Source organism: Bubalus kerabau, chromosome 3 (assembly GCF_029407905.1).
Source record: "Bubalus kerabau isolate K-KA32 ecotype Philippines breed swamp buffalo chromosome 3, PCC_UOA_SB_1v2, whole genome shotgun sequence".
Lineage (NCBI taxonomy): Eukaryota > Metazoa > Chordata > Mammalia > Artiodactyla > Bovidae > Bubalus > Bubalus kerabau.
Window position 1 is genome coordinate 126,636,096 of NC_073626.1, and position 22,133 is coordinate 126,658,228.

Sequence of the window (22,133 nt, forward strand, 5' to 3'; positions counted from 1 at the left end):
TGTCAGGAGAGTTCAGCCGAAGGATCAGGACAAGGAAGGTTAATGATTGCATCTGTTACCTTTTGATGCATGACAGAACAAACAGAAACCAAAAAACAGTTTGGAAGCAGTTTCAAACAACAATAAACATTTACCGTCTTGCACCGTTTCCGAAGGTGAGGAGTATGAGACTGGCTTAGCCTCAGGTCTCAGGAGGTTGCAGTCAAGATGTCAGCCAGTGAGACTCACCTGCGTCTGGGCATCTGTTTCCAGGATGGCTCGCCCTCGGGGCTGTTGGCTCAAGCTTCAGTTCCTCGTCACAGGAGCCCCCCCCCCCCCACATGCTGCTTGAGCATACTCACAGCATGGCAGCCAGCTCCCCTTCCTCCAGTACCCAGGGGAAGTGATCCCACAGAGAGCAAGGAGGAAGCCACAGCATCTTCTATGACTTAGCCTCAGAGGGTACCATTTCTCCCTTGATAGATCTGGGATAGATCTGTTCTGTAAAGACTGGTGGGTTCATAGGCAGGTGACCTGGAAGAGCTCAGAAGTGCAGTAGGAGTTCAAGAAAAGAGGAGAATGTGAACAGAGGCCTCAGGGTGCACTTCCTGGATGAGGGGGCATTAGAACAGACATCAGAGGTCAAAATGGGTTCAAATAGTTCAGGGGCATCAGTGATGCAGGGATGCATCTCAGGCATCAGAGCAGTGAAGGGCCAGGATGTGGGGAGGGACTTGCCAGGGCAGAAGGCTGCATCCTGGGGCAGGGCCTAGTGTCTAGCACAGAGGAGGACGCCTGAGACAGCAGGCAGTGGGGAGCCGCAGCTGGTGCTTGAGTGAGGTACAGTCATAGTGATGGGGAGAGGTCAACAGCTTGACCATCCTGATCTCTGGGCAGGGTCCTGTCTGCCCAGGACATGTGAGCCTCACAGAACCATGCTCCCCACCCCACCCCAACCCCACTCCTTCACCTTGTCTGCCCTTCTCTGCAGCCCAGCCTTCACCTTCCCCCACCCCATCAACCCCGTGGCCTACCAGCAGATCCTGAGCCAGCAGAGGGGCCTGGGCTCGGCCTTTGGACACACGCCACCCCTGATCCAGCCTTCGCCCACCTTCCTGGCCCAGCAGCCAGTGGCCTTCACCTCCATCAATGCCGCACCCACCCAGCTCAGTAGCAGCAGCAACTGTCTGAGTGATGCCAATCAGGTAGGTGGGTGCAGGGAGCAGGGGGGCCACCAGCTACTCCTATGAACCCAGGGAAGGCCGATTGTGGCCATCTCATGCCAAGAACTTGTGGAAGGACTCTGGGCACAGGTCTGGCTGACAGGATACCTCTGGGCAGAGACCACGTGATCAAATGGGCCTTGGGCTGGATGCCAGGTCAGGAGACCCAGAGTGGGGCTTCACACTGCCCTCACTCCCTGTGGGCAAGTGCCCAGCCTCAATTTTTTGGCCACCTGTCTAATAAGACTAATAAGCAAATGGAGAAACTCTAGGGTTCAGAGTCAGGCATCATACAGGGGCTTCATACATAGCATGTAACATGGATGAAACAGATGGAGTCATGGCTAATACCATGCAGCTTAGTTTTAGAGCATGAGAGCCATCTTATTTGACTTTCCCAATGGTCCTTGGACAGGCCTGGGCCCACTCACACAGTACCTGGCACACACTTGGTGCCATGAGCATTTGATGAATGAATGAAGTCCTTTTTTGCAGATGAGGAAATGTAACTGGAATCATGGAGACAGTATGAAACAGTGAGAAGGGCACAGGCCTCGGAATCAGACAGTGTTTTGAACCCTGATTTGCCCGAAAGCTCTTTCAGCCTGAGCTGATGCCCCTGCAGAGTAGAGCCTGCCACCCATATTAAGTCACTGTACCTGGGTCCACCTGGATCCTGGTTAGCACCCATGATGATAGTTCTTGAGGTGAAGCACAGGCCACTCAGTTTAGGAGCAGCTCTTCCCAGGGCTCCAACCAGCTACCCAGCACCTCCCCCAGATGGTGGCTGTCGGCTTTTGTCACATCCCCTGACACTTGAACTGTGGTGCTGGAGAAGACTCTTGAAAGTCCCTTGGACAGCCAGGAGATCAAATCAGTAAATCCTAAAGGAAATCAACACTGAATATTCATTGGAAGGACTGATGCGGAAGCTGAAGCTCCAATACTTTGGCCACCTGATGCGAAGAGCTGACTCATTGGAAGACCCTGATGGTGGGAAGGATTGAAGGCAGGAGGATAAGGGAATGACAGAGGATGAGATGGTTGGATGGCATCACCGACTCAATGGACATGAGTTTGAGCAAACTCCAGGAGATGGTATAAGACAGGGAGGCCTGGCGTGCTGCAGTCCATGGGTTCACAGAGTCAGACACGACTGAGCAATTGAACAACTGACACTGTAGCTCTAACCTGCTTGTCCCAAGGAACCACGCTCTTCTGTCCTGCTCCCTGAGTGGCCAGGCCCTATCGTCCTCAAACCCACAGTTGCCCCTGACTTGGAGGGCTGAGAAGTTGAGGCCACTGAGTCAGGAGTGGGGGTCCCCATCATTTCTCAAAGAGAGGGTCTCCTGCTCCATCTCTATGGGGTGGGGGCTACATAGTGGGGAGGAGGGCGCTGATGGGCCAAGCTCTGGGCTCTCCTGGCTGTATCCCTGGCCTGAGGACTCAGCTGGGGTGGGGAGTGGAGTGTTTCTGAAACTGCAGTCACAAATGTTGACACAGATGGTCCCAGAGGTAAAGCCCCAGGAAAACTTGGGAGGTCCTGCCCGCATGTGATGGGTCCCTCTGTGCTTCCTTCTCTCAGAACAAGCAGAGCAGCGAGTCGGCCGTGAGCAGCACTGTCAACCCCATCATCATTCACAAGCGCAGCAAGGTCAAAACTGAGGCTGATGGCCTGCGGCCAGCCTCCCCACTGACCCTAACACAGGTAACCTGCCAGCTGTCCTCGGGCTGGGCTCCGGCCTTGTCCCCTAGGGGCCGTGACTCTGTTGGGAATGGGTGATGGACAGCTTGCATGAATGAATGAGTAAATGAATGACCCAGAGAGGGCACATTGCGAGTTCAAGGAGGGCTGGAGCTGTGTCCCTGCTTCCTGCACCCCATGTGCTCATCAAGCACCTGCTGAACAAAAGAAGGAAGGGAGGCAAGGATGCGGGGTCTGCAGCACAAGCTCCAGGTAAACTGAGTCGCTCACGGCCCCTGAACGGCTTAGGCCCGTCCTCACTCCCTCTCCCTGGAAATCTGTCCCCCACCTTATCCCCTGGACAGTAGGAGTCACATCCGCCCAGAGGCTCCCCCCACCCTGCCAGCTTCTGGGTCACTTTGTCTCCTGCACTGCCTGGTCAGCTTTAGAAAGGTGGCGCTTTAGGAACAGTTCCTGGTTTGGCTCTGTGCCACCGGGTTTGCACAGGGCCTGGTGTGCAGTAGCTGGGAGATAAGGTTTTCTAAGGACTCAGTGCCGAGTTGAGGGAGTGAGTGTTCCAGTGTGCAGGAGGGGAGAGGGGACAGGTCCTGGTGAGAAGGAGAAGAACAGAGCCACCTGAGGCCCATAATGGGCCTCTGAGGTCCCTGGAGATCCTGCCACTTGTTCCAACATCAGGCTGGCAGGCATGCAGCCCCAGCTCCTGGGAGGGTCAGTGTGCGTACTAAGCTCCAGGGCCACCTCTCATGGTACCTCACCCATTACTGCAGAATCAGCAGCTTTGACACCGAGGGTCCTGGGGGCCTCTGGTCCCCATCTCCCCTACATCTGCCGGACCATCCTTTATCAAACCTGTAAGCCATCGGGCATGCTCCGGGCACTTAATTTTTATGAAATATTGGGTTCTGTTATTGTCAGGCAAACACAGGGGTTGGTGACAAATTCTTCTCCCTTCTCTGACGCCAAAGCATCTCCGCGTGATGCATGGTCTCCACGCAGCCGGCCATCATTGGGGGCCGTTGAAATTGATGAGGACAGCACGCATCCAAGGGAGATAAATGCGCTGGAGCTGCAGGGACAGGACTGCAGGGCATGCGGGTGCAGTGCAGGCAAGGGCGCTCAGCCCCGGGGAGCCTGCTGCCCTTCCTCACTCACCCGGTGTCGGGGGGTGGGATGAGGGTTGACACACAGAGCCCTCCCTCCTGCCCAGCTCGGCTCCCACCTCATATCAGGAAAGGACAGGCGTTTATCACCAGGAGGCTGTCACCATGTCACTCAGGGTCCTGATTCACTGACCTGACAGGGTCCTTTGCTCCCTGACTCACTTGCAAGGTGGATGGGCTCTTTCTTTTGGCAGAACAGAACAAGTCCCTCCTGGGCTTCAGCCCTCAGACTCCTGGGCTAGGATGCTGCCCCACTGAATCTGGAGACCTGCCCCCCTTCTTGTCCGTCCTCCTCCGCTCAGGTCCACCTGGCAGCTTTTTCACACCTTTTCCAAAATAAGCAGATCAGGCAGCTTGAAGAATAATAAGATTATCTCCAGTTTTTCTGCAAGTGCAGAGGTGTTCAGAGGCCCCTTCCATTGCTAGACATTTGGGACAGAATGTTCCTGCCCCTCCTTTTAAGGTGGGCTGAGTGCTGCTGCCTGGGGACTTACTGAACAACATGTCATCATTTTCCAGAACGCAAACATTGATTGTAAGGTGCTTTGGGAAATGATACCTAGAACCCGCCTCTTGGAGGAGCCCTTGCAGCATTTTGGAAAGCCGATCCTGGGTGCGAGTCTGCATAGCCATGGAAGGGTCACGGGGCTGGTTTCTGTCCCTAGAAATGCACTCGGCTAATGGAGGGAGGCTGAGGTAGGGGCTGCAGCCTCCAATTCATTGAGTCTCTGGAGCCTGCCAGGGGCTGGGGTGCCTGGCTGTGGGGAGAGGATGTCTTTCCCCCCCAACTCAGCCTGAGCTATGAATGCCTTCCCTGGAGGCTCTTTTGAAAGACAGAACATTCCTGCCATTTTGGAAATAGTTTGCAAGTGAAACAGGTCCCTTAACATCTGCCCCTTTGCCTGGCTTTGCCCTGAGCCTGCCCTGTAGGCCAGGGGGTCCTGGGGAGGCCTCAGCCTGCTCTGGGGGGGTTCGCCAGGCCTGCCTCCCAAACTGGCCATATGTGCCTCTCCCCAGGCCCTCTCCTGGAACCACTCAGATTGTCCTGGGCTCCCTGCTTTGAGGCTGCCCCCCACCCCCTATGATCTCTGTTAGCATCGGCTGGGATGGGGGTGACCTTGTGGGGTTTACTCTTGGTCTGTTGCTGTTTCGAGAGGAAAAGGCTTTGTCCTCTTTGAAAGGAGCTTTGATGCCTGTAATCAGTGGAAGGCGCACCTTAGGGGCCTTTCCTTCCCCCTGAAATGGGCACACGTGGGCTCCAGTGTGGCCAGAAACATGAACCCAGACCACAAATGCACTGTGTTCTGGAGGGAACAGTCAGCTTCCACTTGACTGTTAGGGTGCCTGGCTGTGGTAGCAGCATACAAACACCCACATTTTAGGCTTGTTGCAGGGAAGCCGATTCTGGGAGAGTACTCTGGGTGCCATGTATGACCCTGGGAGGAGGGGACAGTACAAGGATAAGGCCAGGCCAATGTGTATGGAGTTTCCTCTTGCCTCCAAAGAAGAGCCGACCCTGTTCATATACATGCTGTGAATACAAATGCCCCATCCCAGCCTGTGGGGCCCACCCCAGCTCTCCCTGGAGGACACCATATCCAATAAGCAAAAGTCACTGCCCTCCTGTCTCCTGTTCTCGTAGCCATGTCCACTGGACCCAGGATGTGATGGGACCCCTGGGTAATGACAAGCCAGCATATGTGCGTGCCTGTGAGTGCATGCGTGTGATGTGTATGTGAGCGCAGGTGTGCCTCACCTAGACCAGCCTATGGGTCCTTGGCATAGCCTTCACGGGGCTGACAGTGACCTTTCCCCGGGAACAGGTGGCTGCACAAGGCTCACATGGGTATGCTCTGCCCCACTCCCCCAGGAGCAGCTGGCTGAACTCAAGGAGGACCTGGAGAGAGACGATTGTAAGCAGGAGGCTGAGGTGGTCATCTATGAGACCAACTGCCACTGGGAGGACTGCACCAAGGAGTACGACACGCAGGAGCAGCTGGTGCACGTAAGCCCCTGAGCACCTGCACCCGGCCACGCGGAGCTTCCAGGTCCTCTGCTAGAGAGAAGGGACTCCCAGAGGTGCCTGCACCACCTCCTGGGCAAGTGGGAGGCATGATTACTTACCAAAGCCGTACTTATTTCTAAAATGGGGCTTATAAATACTTATGTCATACAAGAGAGGAAGAAAAATAAGGAGAAAGTTAGAAGGAAAAGGAGCAATAAAATAAAGCCCAGAATAAAGTTAGTATTAAAAACCAAGTATTCTGAGCTAGAGGTCACATACACATCTCTCTATTTTTTCTTTAAGCTTCCTGGCAGTCAGTGCAAAGAGGGAAAGAGGATTAGTTAAGTCAGCCAGTGCCCACAAGATAATAACAAACCTAACACTGAAATCTGAAAGAAGTTTCTCCCATGGAGAAAGGAATTGGTCATTTCCTCTTAGAGACCATGCACAAGATACTCAGTGTACATGGGTGCAGTTGAATGTATACGCCCATACAAGGAGTGAGCTGCTTAAAAATGCCTAGTTACTGACAGATCAGGAGACCAGAGATCTTGAGAACTGGGTGTGCTCTTCAGGGTCTGCCTCTAAACTCCCTACAGCAGCAGCCACTGAGGACTAACTTGTGCAGTGGAACAGGGGCTTAAGGCAGGAGGTGCCTGGCTTCCTACCTGACCCCACCACAGCGCGCCAAGCAGTTCTGAACAAGTGACTGCACCTCTGGGAGCCTCAGTTTTTCCCTCCTGTAAATAAAGGTGGAGCCACCCTACAGAGGGCTGGAGGCTGACTATGAATAAACACTTAGCAGAGAGCAACCCTCCAAACACAGCAATTCTCTCCTAGTTCTTCCTCCCTGTTCCCCACACCAGCCGAGTGTTCTCCTCCTCTGCATCTAGAAAAGAACTTTAAGTCAAGAATAAGCCTCCCCCAGTCCCAACACACACTTTTTAATGAGTGAGTGTCTATAAAGATAAACCTATACCAAGCTGGAAGCTCAAGTGCTGGGTAGATACACACCAACACACATACATACACGAACACACACACACACACAGCGGTCACACCTACAGGCTATCCCACATGAGTTACCTCCTCCCCAGGTCTGTAAAATCAACATTTAAGACACTACCCACTTCCCCTGCTTACTTTTGTCATGAGCTTGCACTCAAAGACTGTAGGGTTCTTTTGCCTTGGGGTTTTTCTCCCCAAACTCTCACCCAGGGGACTGGAGTTTCTTAGCAAACCCATTACTGCTGATGTTGAACCTTTAAAGCAGGGTCTTATCTAATCCCTCAGGGACTCGAAGATAACTTTTCAACCTGTGCCACCTCTTTGGGTTAAACAAGTCTTGAGGTGGAGTCCGGGCCATTGGGAGCTGTGAGCTTTAAGCCGATAAGATGAAGAGAGGAGAAGGAGAAGATCTGAGGTGGGGAGAGGGCCCAAGCAGAGGGGTGGAGTGAAAGTGAAAGTTGCTCAGTTGCATCCGACTCTTTGCGACCCAGTGGACTATACAGTCCATGGCATTCTCCAGGTCAGAGTACTGAAGTGGGTAGCCATTCCCTTCTCCGAGGGATCTTCCCAACCCAGGGATCGAACCCAGGTCTCCTGTATTGCAGGCAGATTCTTTACCATCTGAGCCACCAGGGAAGCCCAGAGGAGTAGAGGGGAGGATGTAAAAGATGCTCTAGCAAGGACTGAGTCAACTCCAAAGAGCAGGGAGGGGATTCTTCATGGAAAGGCAGACAGTCCAGATGTGGGAAGCAGGGCTCCAGCTGCAGGCTCCTACCTGGGCCCAGGGCTGTCATTGGGGCTGTAGGTGACCACCTGCGTCTGGCCGTGGAAGGAACAGGGTCCCATGAGAGGGGGCAGCCTGCTCTGCCTAGCTCCATCTCTCTCTGTGCTCCCTGAGAAGATGGATGGCCCAGGCACGCACATAAGCTAGAGCCCCTAGTCAATTATTAACAATTTGTTGCTAAGTAAACCAATAAGAAAAAAATGAAAGGCATTGTCAGGAAGCATTTTGATCATTTGAAAAGCTTTCAGAATGGAAAGTGAGGCTAATATGCTAAGATTTCCCTGGAAGTTCAAAGCGCTGTAGATTCTGCTTATCTCGGTGTCGGCATTTGTATGCATAACAGTCTGGCCTGTCACCTGGGGCAGAAGGGCCCAGCGGTTTTCTGTCTCACAAGGAGAGAGGCTGCCAGTATCCAGATGCTCAGCTCTGGGCAGCGTTGTAGGTTGCAAAGATCTACAGCAGCGCTGTCCCAGAGAAAGACACTGCCAGCCCCAATGCCAGGCACACGTGTAATCTTACATTAGCTAGGAGCACATTTAAAAAGAGGGAGAGGAGACAGGTAAAATCAATTGGAATCATATAGTTTAACCCAATGTATCTAAAATATTATCCTTTTTTTTTTTTCTTTTTAAACTTTACATAATTGTATTAGTTTTGCCAAATATCAAAATGAATCCGCCACAGGTATACATGTGTTCCCTATCCTGAACCCTCCTCCCTCCTCCCTCCCCATTCCATCCCTCTGGGTCGTCCCAGTGCACCAGCCCCAAGCATCCAGTATCGTGCATCGAACCTGGACTGGCAACTTCTTTCATACATGATATTATCCTTTCTGCATGCAATCAATATAAAACAAAATTTTTGAGCTATTTCACATCCTTTTTTTTCATTCTCAGTCTGTGAAACAGGTATGCCGTGTAGGGGGTGGTCTGCACAGACCAGGTGTAGTCTGGAGGGGCGGGTGGCTGGGCTCATCCCTCTCTGTGGGCTTGTTCCTGGCAGCACATCAACAACGAGCACATCCACGGGGAGAAGAAGGAGTTTGTATGCCGCTGGCAGGCCTGCACGCGCGAGCAGAAGCCCTTCAAGGCACAGTACATGCTTGTGGTGCACATGCGCAGACACACAGGCGAGAAGCCCCACAAGTGCACGGTGAGTGGCCATGGGCTGGCCCGTTGGCCAGGCTACGTGGGTCATGTTGGACATGGCTGACCACGGAAAGACCCGGTGGAACAGCTTTGGGACAATGGGACAAGACCTGTCAACAGGACATCCTGTCTGCTCCTGCCCGGTCTGGCATCCTAGGGGCCCCTTGTTCTGTCTGCTGCCCCTTTCGTTTGCTTACTCTCCCTGAGGAGCGTGTGCATCTAGGTACCTGCGGTGGAGGTGTGCTGGTGTCTCTGTGGTTGTGTCTGTGTGACCAGGAGCCCCAAAGCATGCCCCACTTAGCTGGGTGGCCCTGAGCAGAGGGCTGGCTCGGTAGCTCCCTGCAGACTGTCCTCTGCACAGAAAAGTTTCACTGGAGAGTCACAGATTGAGTGATGATGGTTTAAAAGTCACTTTGGCGGACTTAAAAAGAAAAGAACGTGAACACAATTATAAGACCTTTTGGACAGTCTCCCTTATGGAGTCAACACAGTTTGTGACTATCTGGTGAGACCTTTATTTAACACACAGGAATTTCTCCCTTTCAAAGGAGCAGGCCATTTGTGTATCTTCTGTGGGGAAGACTCTATTCTAATATTTTGTCCGTATTTAAATTATTTGTCTTTTTGTTGTTGAATTGTAGTAGTTTTACTAGACTCTAATCGGATATATGATTTACAGGTATTTCCTCCTATTCTATAGGTTTTCTTCATAGTTTCCTTTGAAGGATAAAAGTTTTGATGTTCAGAGAGTTTGTTTTATTGATATTGCTTGTGCTTTTGGTATCATATCTAAGAAACTACTGCCAGATGCAAGGTCACAAAGATTTATCCCTGTTTTCTACTGGGAGTTTTATGGTTTATATGTATGTAGTTTTATTTATATGAGCATATAAATATATACACATATATATTTTTAGTAGTGTAGCTCTTCCATTTAGGTCTTTAATCCATATTCATTTAACTTGTATATGGTGTGAGGTAAGGATCCAGCTTCATTCTTTTGCATGTTGCTACACAGTTGTTCCACTCCATTTGTTGAAGAGACTGCTCTTTCCACATCAAATGGTCTTGGATCCTTGTTGAAACCCAATTGACCCTAAATGTGTGAGTTTCTTTCTAAACTATCAGTTCCCTTCCATTGACGGCTACATCTGTCCTTATGCCAGTACCACACATGGTCTTTTTTAATCGAAGAATGGTTGATTTACAGTGTTATGTTAATTTCTACTGTATAGCAAAGTAACTCAGTTATACACACACATATATATGTTCTTTTCTATATTCTTTTCCATTATGCTTTATCTTAGGAGATCAGAGATAGTTCCTTGTGCTATACAGTTGCTTGATTACCATAGTTTTGTTGTAAGTTTTGAAATTGAGAAGTGTCAGTCTTCCAAATTTGTCCTCCTTTGGCAAGATTATTTTTGCTTTTCTGAGTCCTTTGCAGAAGTTATTTTCTTAAGATCCTGAGTGGTAGCAAACCATAGCCCTCTGATATGAGCTGTGAGCTGCAGAAACAGAAGGCACTGGAGCCAAGTGTGCTCAGTCAAACTGGTCAGGAATAAAGGGGAGGATGTGAGGAATGAAACAGTTCCTGCTGGGGTTTATGTGTCATTCTGGGGGCAATTTTCACAGCTACACTGGATGCAGTTGCAGTATCTTTGGAATAGGTAACTCTTGCAATGATCCTTCCCTCCCTCCCTTCCTGCCCCTCTCTCTGGCTCCCTCTTCCTTTCCTAAAATGTTTCTTGAGTGCCAAAAAACGTTTCTATTCACCAGGCACTGATTCCTAGGAACACAGAAACGAATAGGACCTAGAAGGTATCTGCTCGCAGGGAGCTTGTATCCTTATGGGAAGGCCAGATAACAAAATGATTAAGATAATTATAAACTGTATTAGGGAGTATAGATAAAAAAGGGTGTTATTATAATTAAGAAAATCAAAGAATTACTGTAGGAGGAGATGACCCCAAAGACTGAGAGGGAGTGGGCTGGGCCAAGGCCAGGGTGGGTGGAGATAGGAAAAAGCTTCCAGACAGAGAGGATGGTGCGTGCAAGGCCCCTCACGCGGGAGAACTTAGTGGGGTCAAGGACTAAAAAGGAGAGAGACATGGCCTGAGCCAGGGTCAAGGTGGCCTGCTCCCTCCGCAATGTGGGGGACACTGGATTTTATTCTTGGCACATTTTAATGCATAAAATATTCTAATCAGGGAGGGGCATCAGGAAACTGTTGAAAATAATATTTACCAAGTTTTTAATCATATGGGAAGAGTCTTATAATGTGCTGTCGATTTTAACAAGCAGAATAAGCAACTGAATGCTTGAGATGTTCCAGTTCAGGTTTTTAAAATGTGAGGGGATGGCCTGCAGAGCTCCAGAATGAGACTTGCCTGGAGGCCAGCAGTGCCTGTCCTGGGCCATGGAAGGTTTCATTTTCCTCCTTGCACTTTTCAGTCTTTTCCAAGTTTTCGAGATGTGTCATTTATAGGATCAGGAGGGAAGGGAGATGTTTAGTTCTGCGCTCCTGGCTGCACCTGTAGGGCGGAGTGAACCAGTCCACAGGTTGGGCTCCCTGCACTGTATCTGGGACTCACCGTATCTGCCCTCACTGACCAAACCCTTCTCTTCCCAGTTCGAGGGCTGCTCAAAGGCCTATTCCCGCCTGGAGAACCTGAAGACTCACCTGCGCTCCCACACGGGGGAGAAGCCGTATGTGTGTGAGCACGAGGGCTGCAACAAAGCCTTCTCCAATGCCTCAGACCGCGCCAAGCACCAGAACCGCACCCACTCCAACGAGGTACCCGCCTGGGGGCCCCGGCATGGGTCACCCTCACGCCATGGCTTCTTGACACCTATAGGCCATTTGGTAGCCAGATGTCACTCCCTGCCACCCCTGCTGTTGGAGCTCAGCACACAGCCCTAACCCCTGTCCCCACAGTCCGACAGCAGCTGATGACACACTCCAGCTACTAGTGCTGCCTGGCCTGCCATGGCTGTCAACCTGCCCTCAGTGGGGCACAGGAGGCTCTGTCTCCCCAGGGAGCCAGAGCCCTGGGCAGAGCTGAGGGAGCCCTTGGTGTGGGCTGTACCTGCCTCCCGGTCTCTCCTAGGGTCAACCACCATCACTCAGGTAGACTCAGGAAAGGATGTCTCTAAAAGTTTAGGGACATTTTGGACCCCAAAGAGACTTGCTTTGATAAGAAGTCAGAGGAATTCCCAAAGGTATCAACTCAGAGCGTCTAAAGACAAGAGATAGCCTTGGAAAGGTATGTGTGTTTGCAAGTATGTATGCGCCTGTGTGGATGTGGTTGTATGTGTTATACGGGGAGGAGGTATGGATACGTATATGTAAGTATGTGTACACATGTGGGTGTTTATATACATGTTTAAGTGTGTGTGTTTAGGTGGATGTGTGTGCATACATGTGTGTACATGTCTGTGTGTATACATGTAGACAAAAGTCTGTTTATATGTGGATGTTGTGCGCGTGTGTGTGTGTGTGTGTGTGTGTATGAGCTCAGGACTAAGCGTTAGAAACCCTGGGTTTTCATCCCGCTCCTGGGTGACTTGGAGCCAGTGTCTTTGCCTCTCTGAACCTGTCTTTCCTCATGAGAGAGAGCAGGGTGTTCAGTGCTGTCTCACAGACATATAAGAAGGTAATACACTCACTGATACTAAAAATCCCAACATGCTGATCGCTATGCTGATCACACCAGGCACTGTGACCCCTCCCTCCACAGGCTCTGATCCGTATCTCCAGTTTGGGGGGGTGGGGATGAGGGTCTCGTTAGCCACATGCTTACCTGCAAGAAAAGGTGGCAGGCGAGGCCGGTGGGGCAGGGCTCCATCCAGGGGTCCAGCCCCTCTCAACAGGGGTGCCGCAGTGCTCCCCTGCGGAGTCTGCCTTCCTGCCCCATGCATGACGCCTCTTCACTTCCCAGAAACCCTACATCTGCAAGATTCCAGGCTGCACCAAGCGGTACACGGACCCCAGCTCCCTCCGGAAGCACGTGAAGACGGTCCATGGCCCAGACGCTCACGTCACCAAGAAGCAGCGCAACGATGTGCACCTCCGCGCCCCCCTGCTCCGGGAGAATGGGGACAGCGAGGCCGGCGCCGAGCCCAGCCGGGGCTCTGAGGACAACGCCGAGGCCAGCAGCACTAGCCAGGCCGTGGAGGACAGCCTGCACGTCAAGGCCATCAAGACGGAGCGCTCCGGGGTAAGCCAACTGGGCAGCAGGGGCCCCGTCCACGCCCTGCCCCCAGGGGGCCATGCCCAGCAGCAGGAGAGCAATGCCATCTGCAAGGGGGCACCCTCTCCAGGAGCAGAAGGATGTCCCTCCTCTCTACAGCTCAGTATCCCTCCCTTCACCACCTCTGGCCCCCACCGAACCTGTCTTGAGCCAAGTGGGTCCCATTCTGCTGGGCTGACCATGGGGAACAGGATGCCTGCCCCGACTGGGTCAGTCTGCAGGGTGTGGGTGGTTTCCAGTGGCTGACTTTCCCACCGGCCCCCAGGCGCCGCAGCTGCCCCACACCCTCTGTCCTGTCTCTGCGTCCTTGCCCTTCTGGCCTGCACCCCTTTTGTTCTAACCATCTGTTCTTTGTCTCCACCTCTTTCTCCTAACTGTACCTCCCCTAAGGATAGACGGTACTGAGGTGAGCAGAGGAGCTGGGTGGGGCTGGGGGAGGGCTGGCATGAGTAAGGGTGGCTGGGGTGCTTGGCCAGGCTCCTCAAGGGCCTGGGAAGGCAGGTTTGGTTAGGTAGACAGCAGGTGCTGCAAGTGGGGCCATCGGAACAGGTTACAGCTGGCAGCAGGGGGCAAGTGTGCAGTCACAGGAGGAAGCCATGGGGTCCGAGCCTGCATGAGGATCAGGGCAGAGTGGAGGTGCAGATCAGGCTGCAGAGGAGGGAAGGACAGACCTCCAGAAGGTCTTGAGTCCTGAGGTGAGGAAGATGGGCAGTGCCATGGGCAAGTGAAAGCACTGCAGCTTCCCTGGAAAGGCCTGGAATGTGGGACCTTCAGACCAGGAGTGAGCCGGAGATGCTTCATCCCAGGTGAGCCTTATTTGGGCTCAGATCCCAGGTCACAGTGAAGGTTGCCCACGGTCTGTGAAGTTCCGCACCATACACGTGTGCCATGAACTCTCATCCCACTTTGCCTTGACTCAGAGGGAGTGCTGGTTTGGGGAGGGCGAGGGCAAGGGCTGCATCCAGCAGCTACAACCTATGCAGTCCTTTCTAACAACCCGTCTCCAGCCTTTTGGGCAGGCAGCAGGTCAGCAGGCCTTCACTCTTCCTTGCTTCCTCGAGCAGCCCATCACTGCTGTCAGGATGCTTAAGTCTCCTCTTTTTGTGTTAATTTCACACGGCTGCGGCAGTCTCTGTGGGGCTCAGCTGCCAAATGTTCACATACTGAAAGCTCTTCAAGCAGAGCTCCGGCCCAGACACTGGCTGGAAGAGCTTAGGAACACAGCAAGGAGGCTGTGTGTGGGGAGAGGGGCTGTAGGTGGGTGCCTGACGATTACCTGGTGCCTTCTACTTGCTGAGTTGTCTCCATCTATCCATTGGCTCTCTCCAGGGGGCAGCTCAGGTCCAGCTTATAGTTGGGGAAGCTGAGGTTCAGAGAAATAATGCTTTGAAAGCTCCTCCATGCAGCAGCTTCCTTCTCGCCCCCCACCCTCACCTCCCCAGGTGTGCAAGAGTGCTGTGTTGGGTGGCAGGGCCCATGGCTTCTCGCACCCTCTGAGTCTGTGCCTTCTTATCATGCCCCCTGCAGCTGTGTCAGTCCAGCCCCGGAGCCCAGTCTTCCTGCAGCAGTGAGCCCTCTCCCCTGGGCAGTGCCCCCAACAATGACAGTGGCGTGGAGATGCCGGGGACAGGGCCCGGGAGCCTGGCAGACCTGACAGCTCTGGAGGACCCGCCGCCAGGGGCTGACACCTCCGCCCTGGCCGCCCCCTCTGCTGGTGGCCTACAGCTGCGCAAACACATGACCGCTATGCACCGGTTCGAGCAGCTCAAGAAGGAGAAACTCAAGTCACTGAAGGATTCCTGCTCATGGGCCGGGCCAGCTCCGCACACCCGGACCTCCAAGCTGCCTCCCCTCCCGGGAAGTGGTAAGTGGAGGCCCCAGATGCACTGGTGGGGTGGGAGGGAATCCAGTGTGTTTCACACCCACCAAACACCATGTGCTCTGGAGAAGATAGATCTTATGAGCCCATTGCACAATTTTGGAAATTGAGGTTCAGAGAGGTGAAAGTGCTTTGCCTAGATTAGTGGTAGAGCTGAGACTTAGCCCAGGCATGAGTGACTCCAAAGCCCATGCTCTTCCAACTGCACCATGCTGCATCCCCATAACTCCTCAAAACAGGCAAACTCAGCTCCCATCATCCTGTTCCTCATGATCCATTCACTTGTCTATCAGGCACCTGCCATAGATACCATAGCAAAGACCCTCTGCAGGACAGTGAGATATTCCAGTCGCTATGGTGAAAGGCCATGTCACCAGATGCAGGATGAGCCAAGTAGCACCTAGGACAGAGCTCAGGGTAGTGAGAGAAAGCAGGGCAGCTGGGGAAGAGCTGGGAGGACTTCCTGGAGGAGGCAGCCCTGTCCTCAGCCTCGGGAAGTGTTAACCAGCCTTTGAGATGGAAGATGTCCTCACTGAGCATTTCCTGAGTGTCGACTCTGCCGAGCAGTGTGCTAGGCACCAGACACCCTGGAGCGCTGAGCCTCTAGGCTGCCCTCCAGGGACTGATGGCCATGTGGTAGGACTGGGTTATAGAGGGGTGACACTGAGAGGTCTTCCTTGAAGGGAGGATTGTTGCCCCAGCTGTTGGAGGAACTGCCAGCAGATGGCCTTTAATTCCCAGCCTCCTCCAGAGACTGCCCGGGGGGTGACAGCTGCCTCACCCAAGGTCACCCCTTCCCAGGGGGGCCCACATCCAGGAACAGATCAGGGACGTAGAGGCCGCTCAAAGCCCAGAGCGCTCCGTGAGATGAGCCGCAGCTGTCGGGGGTCCAGTGTTGCCGCTGTCTTCTCCCGGCCCACTCTGCAGCCTCTCCGCGCTCCCGTGGCCCTGGGTCCCTGGACGCTGTCTATAAACAGCCTGCTGGGTAAACACAGCCCCAGGGGAGCCCAGCTGGCAACACCCATCCATGGATGAAGAGGGTGCAGGGAGGCTGTGTCCAGGGCCCTCCTGGGCTCTTTTCAGTAACCCAGTGTTCCCCAGCGACACATGCCACCCCCAGCTGGAGACCAAGAATGGGGCAGAAGGAGAGCACAGGGCCTGCCCGGCAGCAGCAGACTGGCATCAAGCCTCCTAACTTCTGCTTGTGCCCTGGCAGTAAGTGCCTCCATTTGCTCCCAATTGTCTCTTTCTTCCTTTTGTTGAGAAATCATTGACTGGGTGCCAGACCCTATTCCAGGGCTCTAGGCCCAGCAGGCTCAGTACCCTCCAGGCAGTCCAAGCATCGCCTTTTGTCCCGCATCCCCAACGCTGATCCCTCTCCTCTCCCACAGGCTCCGTGCTGGAAAACTTCAGCGGCGGTGGGGGCGGCGGGCCCGCGGGGCTGCTGCCCAACCCGCGGCTGTCTGAGCTGTTCCCGGCCGAGGTGACGGTGCTGAGCCACCTGCAGGAACGCCGGGACAGCTCCACCAGCACAGTCAGCTCGGCCTACACCGTGAGCCGCCGCTCCTCCGGCATCTCCCCCTACTTCTCTAGTCGCCGCTCCAGCGAGGCCTCGCCGCTGGGCGCCGGCCGCGCGCACCCTGCCAGCTCTGCTGATTCCTACGACCCCATCTCCACCGACGCATCGCGGCGCTCGAGTGAGGCCAGTCAGTGCGGCGGCGGCCCGGGGCTTCTCCAGCTCACGCCCGCCCAGCAGTACAGCCTGCGGGCCAAGTACGCGGCAGCCACAGGTGGACCTCCCCCGACCCCGCTGCCGGGCCTGGAGCGCACGAGCCTGCGGACCCGGCTGGCGCTGCTGGATGCTCCCGAGCGCGCGCTGCCCGCTGCATGCCTGCGCCCGATCGGGCCTCGGCGGGGCAGCGACGGGCCACACTACGGGCCCACGGGGCCGTTGCCCGCTTTCCCCCACGAGGCCCCGGGCGGCGGGGCACGGCGGGCCAGCGATCCCGGGAGGCGGCCTGATGCCCTGGCAGCCCCGCGGGTGCAGCGCTTCCACAGCGCCCTCGACGTGACCCCAGGCACGCTACCGCCACCCTGCGGCCAGGGCCCAGGCCTCCGTCTGCAAAGCCACATGAGCGCGGACGGCAGCCTGGCCCGCAGCGGCTACTCGCCCCGGCCACCCAGCATCAGCGAGAACGTGGTGATGGAAGCCTTGGCGGCGGGGGTGGACAGCACAGGCCCAGAGGTCAGCCTCGGACTGCCAGAGGACGACCTCGTGCTCCCCGATGACGTGGTACAGTACATCAAGGCACGTACCAGTGGCACCCTGGAGGAGAGTACCCCACCGGTGTACCCCCGGGAAAGCACCTGCTTCTCTGAGAACCCCAAACTGCCCAGCCCCGGGCTGCATGGCCAACGCACCATAGCAGCTGCAGACTCAAACGTGGGCCCCTCCGCCCCGGTGCTGGGAGGCTGCCCACTGGGCTACGGGGCCCCCTCCAGCCTGAACAAGAACAGCATGCCTGTGCAGTGGAACGAAGTGAGCTCAGGCACCGTGGACGCACTGGCCAGCCAGGTGAAGCCTCTGCCCTTCCCACAGGGCAACCTAGCTGTGGTACCACAGAAGCCAGCCTTTGGCCAGTACCCAGGATACAATCCTCAGGGCCTGCAGCCGAGCCCTGGGGGCCTAGACAACTCACAGCCACACTTACAGCCCTACAGTGGAGCCCCATCCGCACCCAGGGGAAATTATACACAGCAGCTGCGGCAGCCAGGGGCTGGCAGCCAGTGTCCGAACACGACTGCTGCAGTGAACCCCCACCCCGGCTACGGCCAAGCCCACCCCCAGCTGAGCATCATGGGGGGGACCCTGAACCAATTCCCCTCCTCTTGCAGCAACATGGCAACCAAGCCAGGCCACCTGGGGCTCCCCCAGCACATGGAAGTTGCTCCTGACCCCACCATGATGGGCAACAGCCACAGGGAGCTCGGCATGCCCAATTCCAGCCTGGCCGGGATGCCACCACCTCATCCAGCACAAAACTACCCACAGCAGAGTCATCACCTGGTGACCACCATGAGCCAGGAGGGCTACCAGCAAGGCCCCAACCTGGTACCTTCCCACCAACCTAGTTTCATGGAGCCCCAGCAGGGCACAATGGGGGCAGCTGGATCTAGCTTTGGCCTAATGCAACCCCGGCCACCCCCAGAGCCTGGCCCTGCCGGCCGCCACCGCGGGGTACGTGCAGGGCAGCAGCTAGCCTATGCCAGGGCAACTGGCCATGCCATGGCTGCTATGTCAGCCAACCAGGAGATGACAGAGTCTGTACCGAAGGGGACAATGGGCAGCATGTTGTCCCTACCCCCCCAGCCACCACCACAGGACACAGGTGGGACCCAGGACCACAGCATGCTCTACTACTATGGCCAGATCCACATGTATGAGCAGAACGGAGGCCCTGAGAACCAGGCCGGCTTCCAAGCCCTGCGACCCCAGCCAACACAGCCCCAGGCCTTGCCCTCGCCGGGGGTCAACCAGGTGTCCAGCACTGTGGACTCCCAGCTGCTTGAGGCACCCCAGATTGATTTTGATGCCATCATGGATGACAGCGATCACTCCAGCTTGCTTTCTGGTGCCCTGAGCCCCAGCCTCCTCCACGGCCTCTCCCAGAGCTCCTCCCGCCTCACCACCCCACGCAGCTCCCTGACTCTGCCCTCCATCCCCGCCGGTATCAGCAACATGGCCGTGGGGGACATGAGCTCCATGCTCACCAGCCTGGCCGAGGAGAGCAAGTTCTTGAACATGATGACCTAAGGCCCCGGCCCCTGGCACTGAGCGGACTTGGAAGGACCATAACTTCCCAGGGCACGGTGCTTTTGTCTGTTTTACCTTTTTCCCCAAAAAGTATTAAATAGGTCTGAGGGAGTTTGGCCAGTGGCTGGTTCAGACCACAGATGCTTTAAGGGCAGGTTTATGTGCATCCCGTCTGGTCTTCCTTTAGATAATCTTTTGGAACTCTCAAAAGTCTCCACGGAAAAGGCAAGGCAGGGATACAGAACTCGTTTACACAGTGCTTCACAGCCTCTGGTGTTTATGGGTGTCTGGCTTTGTCACCTCTGTCATTTGGCTAACGAGGGATAACATTGGCCCAGGGCATTCTAAGCACACATGGAAAGAGGTGAGAGGAACCACATTTGGGTTTGAATCATCCAAAAGCCATACCAGATATCCTAATCCAGGAAGATAAGTTTCTTGCTCCAGTGCCTGCAAGGTAAAGGAATTCCTGGCCCACGGGAATTCTTCTGTGAAGCTTAATTGTTGAAGCCTCTGACGTCCCTTGCTGTGGAGGGGGAATTTTTTTTTTTTACCTGGATGGTTTGGAAGCACATCCTTATTATGGGTTTGGTAGAGCTGGTGTCTCTACCCTGCAAAGCCAAGTTTGCAGCTGGCTGACTGTCCAAGTGTATATGGATGAGTAAAGTATGAAAACATTGCCCAAAAAAGGAAAGAAAACAGTATAATACTCAGGGCAAGCCCAGAAGCTGCCCAGGCCTCTCCAGACCATGTTTACAGTGTTCATGCATGTAGAATGTAGCCCTTCCTGAAAAGAACACATTTCTAAATACCTCGGGGCTGCTGGGGGTTAGGGATGGACCAAGGTGAGCTGAAGTGTGTGATGAAGAGGGGCCTGGGTAAAGAGCACACTGGGGGCCCAGCCTCAGGCCGCCCTGGAAGTCTCCCAGTAGGAAGAGGAAGTCAGATGTTTACCCAACCCTGTGTCTCCAATGCACTGTCCACCCACCTTATGGTGGAAAACTGTGGGGCTTGATGGCAGCCTTTGCCCACATTCCTCCAGGCTATGCTGTCCACTCACCAGCAGCCCCCTGACTGACCCCAAGCTACAACATGCAGTCCTGGTATCTTCTGGTCTCCCTTCCCTCCGCCCACCTGTTCATTTCATAGAGAGTAATGATATGCATGGTATTTTGGGCAGGGGTGGGATTCTGAAGGGGTTGATTCTTGGGACTCTGAGGGACCATCTCTGAATTTTCCTGTTCAGTGTTGACCAAGCCCCACCTGGAAATGGAATTTGGAACTGGCGTCAGAAGACATTGTTCCCGAACATATGGGAGGGTGAATGGATGCATCCTCCCCACCACACACGTTCACATACACTCGACACCTTTCTCATGTTGAATTTGTGGCAACTTTGCTGAAACCACCTGCATCACTATGAACTTGACTCTGACTATGAGCCTGGCTTCAACCAGAACATGGCCAAAACCTCACCTGGGCCTCTACACCCCAGAACAGCAAGTGCTTTGTCAGGGTTCAAAGACAAGGTCAAGTTCAAATGACAGCCCTGAGACACCTCCAGGGGTCTGTGCTCTGTGTGGTGCAGTTCTTTCCCTGGGCTAGGATTTCACTGGCCGTTCCCAGTTTGTATATAATCTGTACAGAAGACGGCGTCCCTGAAAATACCATAGGTGCATCATCTGGTCAGATTTATATCTCCAAAACATTTTTAGCTTTTTCTACATGCTATGAATTGAGATGACATACTCAACTTGTAAATAAGTCGTTTTTTGTACATTAAAAAAAAGTAATTTTTTCATAATTTATTTGGTCTATCTGCTTCTTTCTTGACATTAGTTAATGAAAACCTGAGCAGTAAATTCAGTGCATTTGAACAGAAATGAGGCTGTATTTTTTTCTCAGCAGGATCAAAATTGACTGTCCCGCCTTTGCCAGGAAATGTTTAACGCTGGGGCATTTACTGGCTGGCTGTAGTCTCAGGGTGGAGGCAGCGGGAGGGGTGCCGGGGGTTGAGCAGGATTTGACGTTGTAGAGGGAACATCTTGCTGTTCTTCCAGCCAGGTGGTTGGAACATCTAAGCTGGTTTGCTGATTGTGAGAGGCAGCACTGGTCTCAAGCCGTCCTCATGTCAGAGGCCCCTCTTGGCCAGGTAGTTGGATGAGCACACTTGAGTTGTGGGAGGCAGGGAGAGGAAGACAGGCAGCCCCCTGTCCTCTGGTGCCAAAGCAGAATCAGGCAGGCTGATGAAGCCCTGGATACCCAGCCGCTGGCCACAGGCAAAGGAGCCCATGGGGAGCAGCCACATGCAGGGACTCTGAGCCCTCGGGGGTGGGCCTGGCAGGTGCACAGAGTTACCCGGGTCTGGCAATCCAGCAGGCTGCCACTGAAGCAATTGAGCTACAGCCGTGTGTCTCAGGGGGACCAGTGAGGGGAACCAATGGGGCGTGGGATGAATTCTGGAACTGGGAGGGGAGAACCCAGCATGGGGTTGAAAGAAGTAGACGGCACCTTCTATAGAGCCAGTTAGGCTGGCCTCTGGTATCCCAGCCCGGGCCCCTTAATGCCTTCTGCTCTAGGAGAGAAACCTTGGCACCCAGCTCGGAGAGTTCCCAAAGCCGCCTGAAAGACACTCAGCTGAAAACTAGTTCTGAGGGATGTCACGGATGCTCAGAATAATATCAAGTATAGGAAACCCCTGAGGGGAAGGGAATTCAGCATGTTTCCTTTCTGGGGGTGTCCCTGAGTCTTCACTATGTGTTAGGGAGCCATTGCATCTCTGGCTGTATCCTCATGGTGGAAAGATTACAGCTGAGTCCCGCCCCAGGAATTTAGCAGACTGTGCCCTCAGGAGGAGGAACGGAGCACAGATGGCTGAGCCCTTTCCTCTGCCCTCGAAGCCCATCATCTTCAGGCCTCTCCTCTCTTCTACATCACATGCTGAGTCCCCGGAGGCAGCTGTGCCCTGCTTTGGGGGCAGGGAGAGGCCAGGAATTCAATGCTGCCTGAGACTAGATGAGCTACAGTATTAAGAAGTCCACTGAGGCCATTCAACTCAGCCACGTGCTCTGTGTCACTTAACTTTGGCCACGATCATGCTGCATGACCATACCCACAAAGCCTTAGCACCAGGGAACAGCGTCTATTTCGCTCATGAATCTGGCTTCACTGACGG

The 22,133-nt window shown here is 54.2% G+C and overlaps 1 protein-coding gene across 1 annotated transcript in view; it reads left to right on the top strand.

Moving 5' to 3' along the window:
• The window catches only part of GLI2 (GLI family zinc finger 2), a 264,002-nt gene extending 243,154 nt beyond the window's left edge, over positions 1–20,848 (top strand). Inside the window, exons 7-14 of the mRNA XM_055572919.1 lie at positions 971–1,184; positions 2,788–2,910; positions 5,938–6,072; positions 8,867–9,016; positions 11,645–11,809; positions 12,954–13,232; positions 14,793–15,129; positions 16,536–20,848. Coding sequence (XP_055428894.1) covers positions 971–1,184; positions 2,788–2,910; positions 5,938–6,072; positions 8,867–9,016; positions 11,645–11,809; positions 12,954–13,232; positions 14,793–15,129; positions 16,536–18,958 — 3,826 coding nt within the window. The 3' untranslated portion in view covers positions 18,959–20,848. The remainder of the gene's footprint in view (positions 1–970; positions 1,185–2,787; positions 2,911–5,937; positions 6,073–8,866; positions 9,017–11,644; positions 11,810–12,953; positions 13,233–14,792; positions 15,130–16,535) is intronic.
• Positions 20,849–22,133: the final 1,285 nt, after the last annotated feature.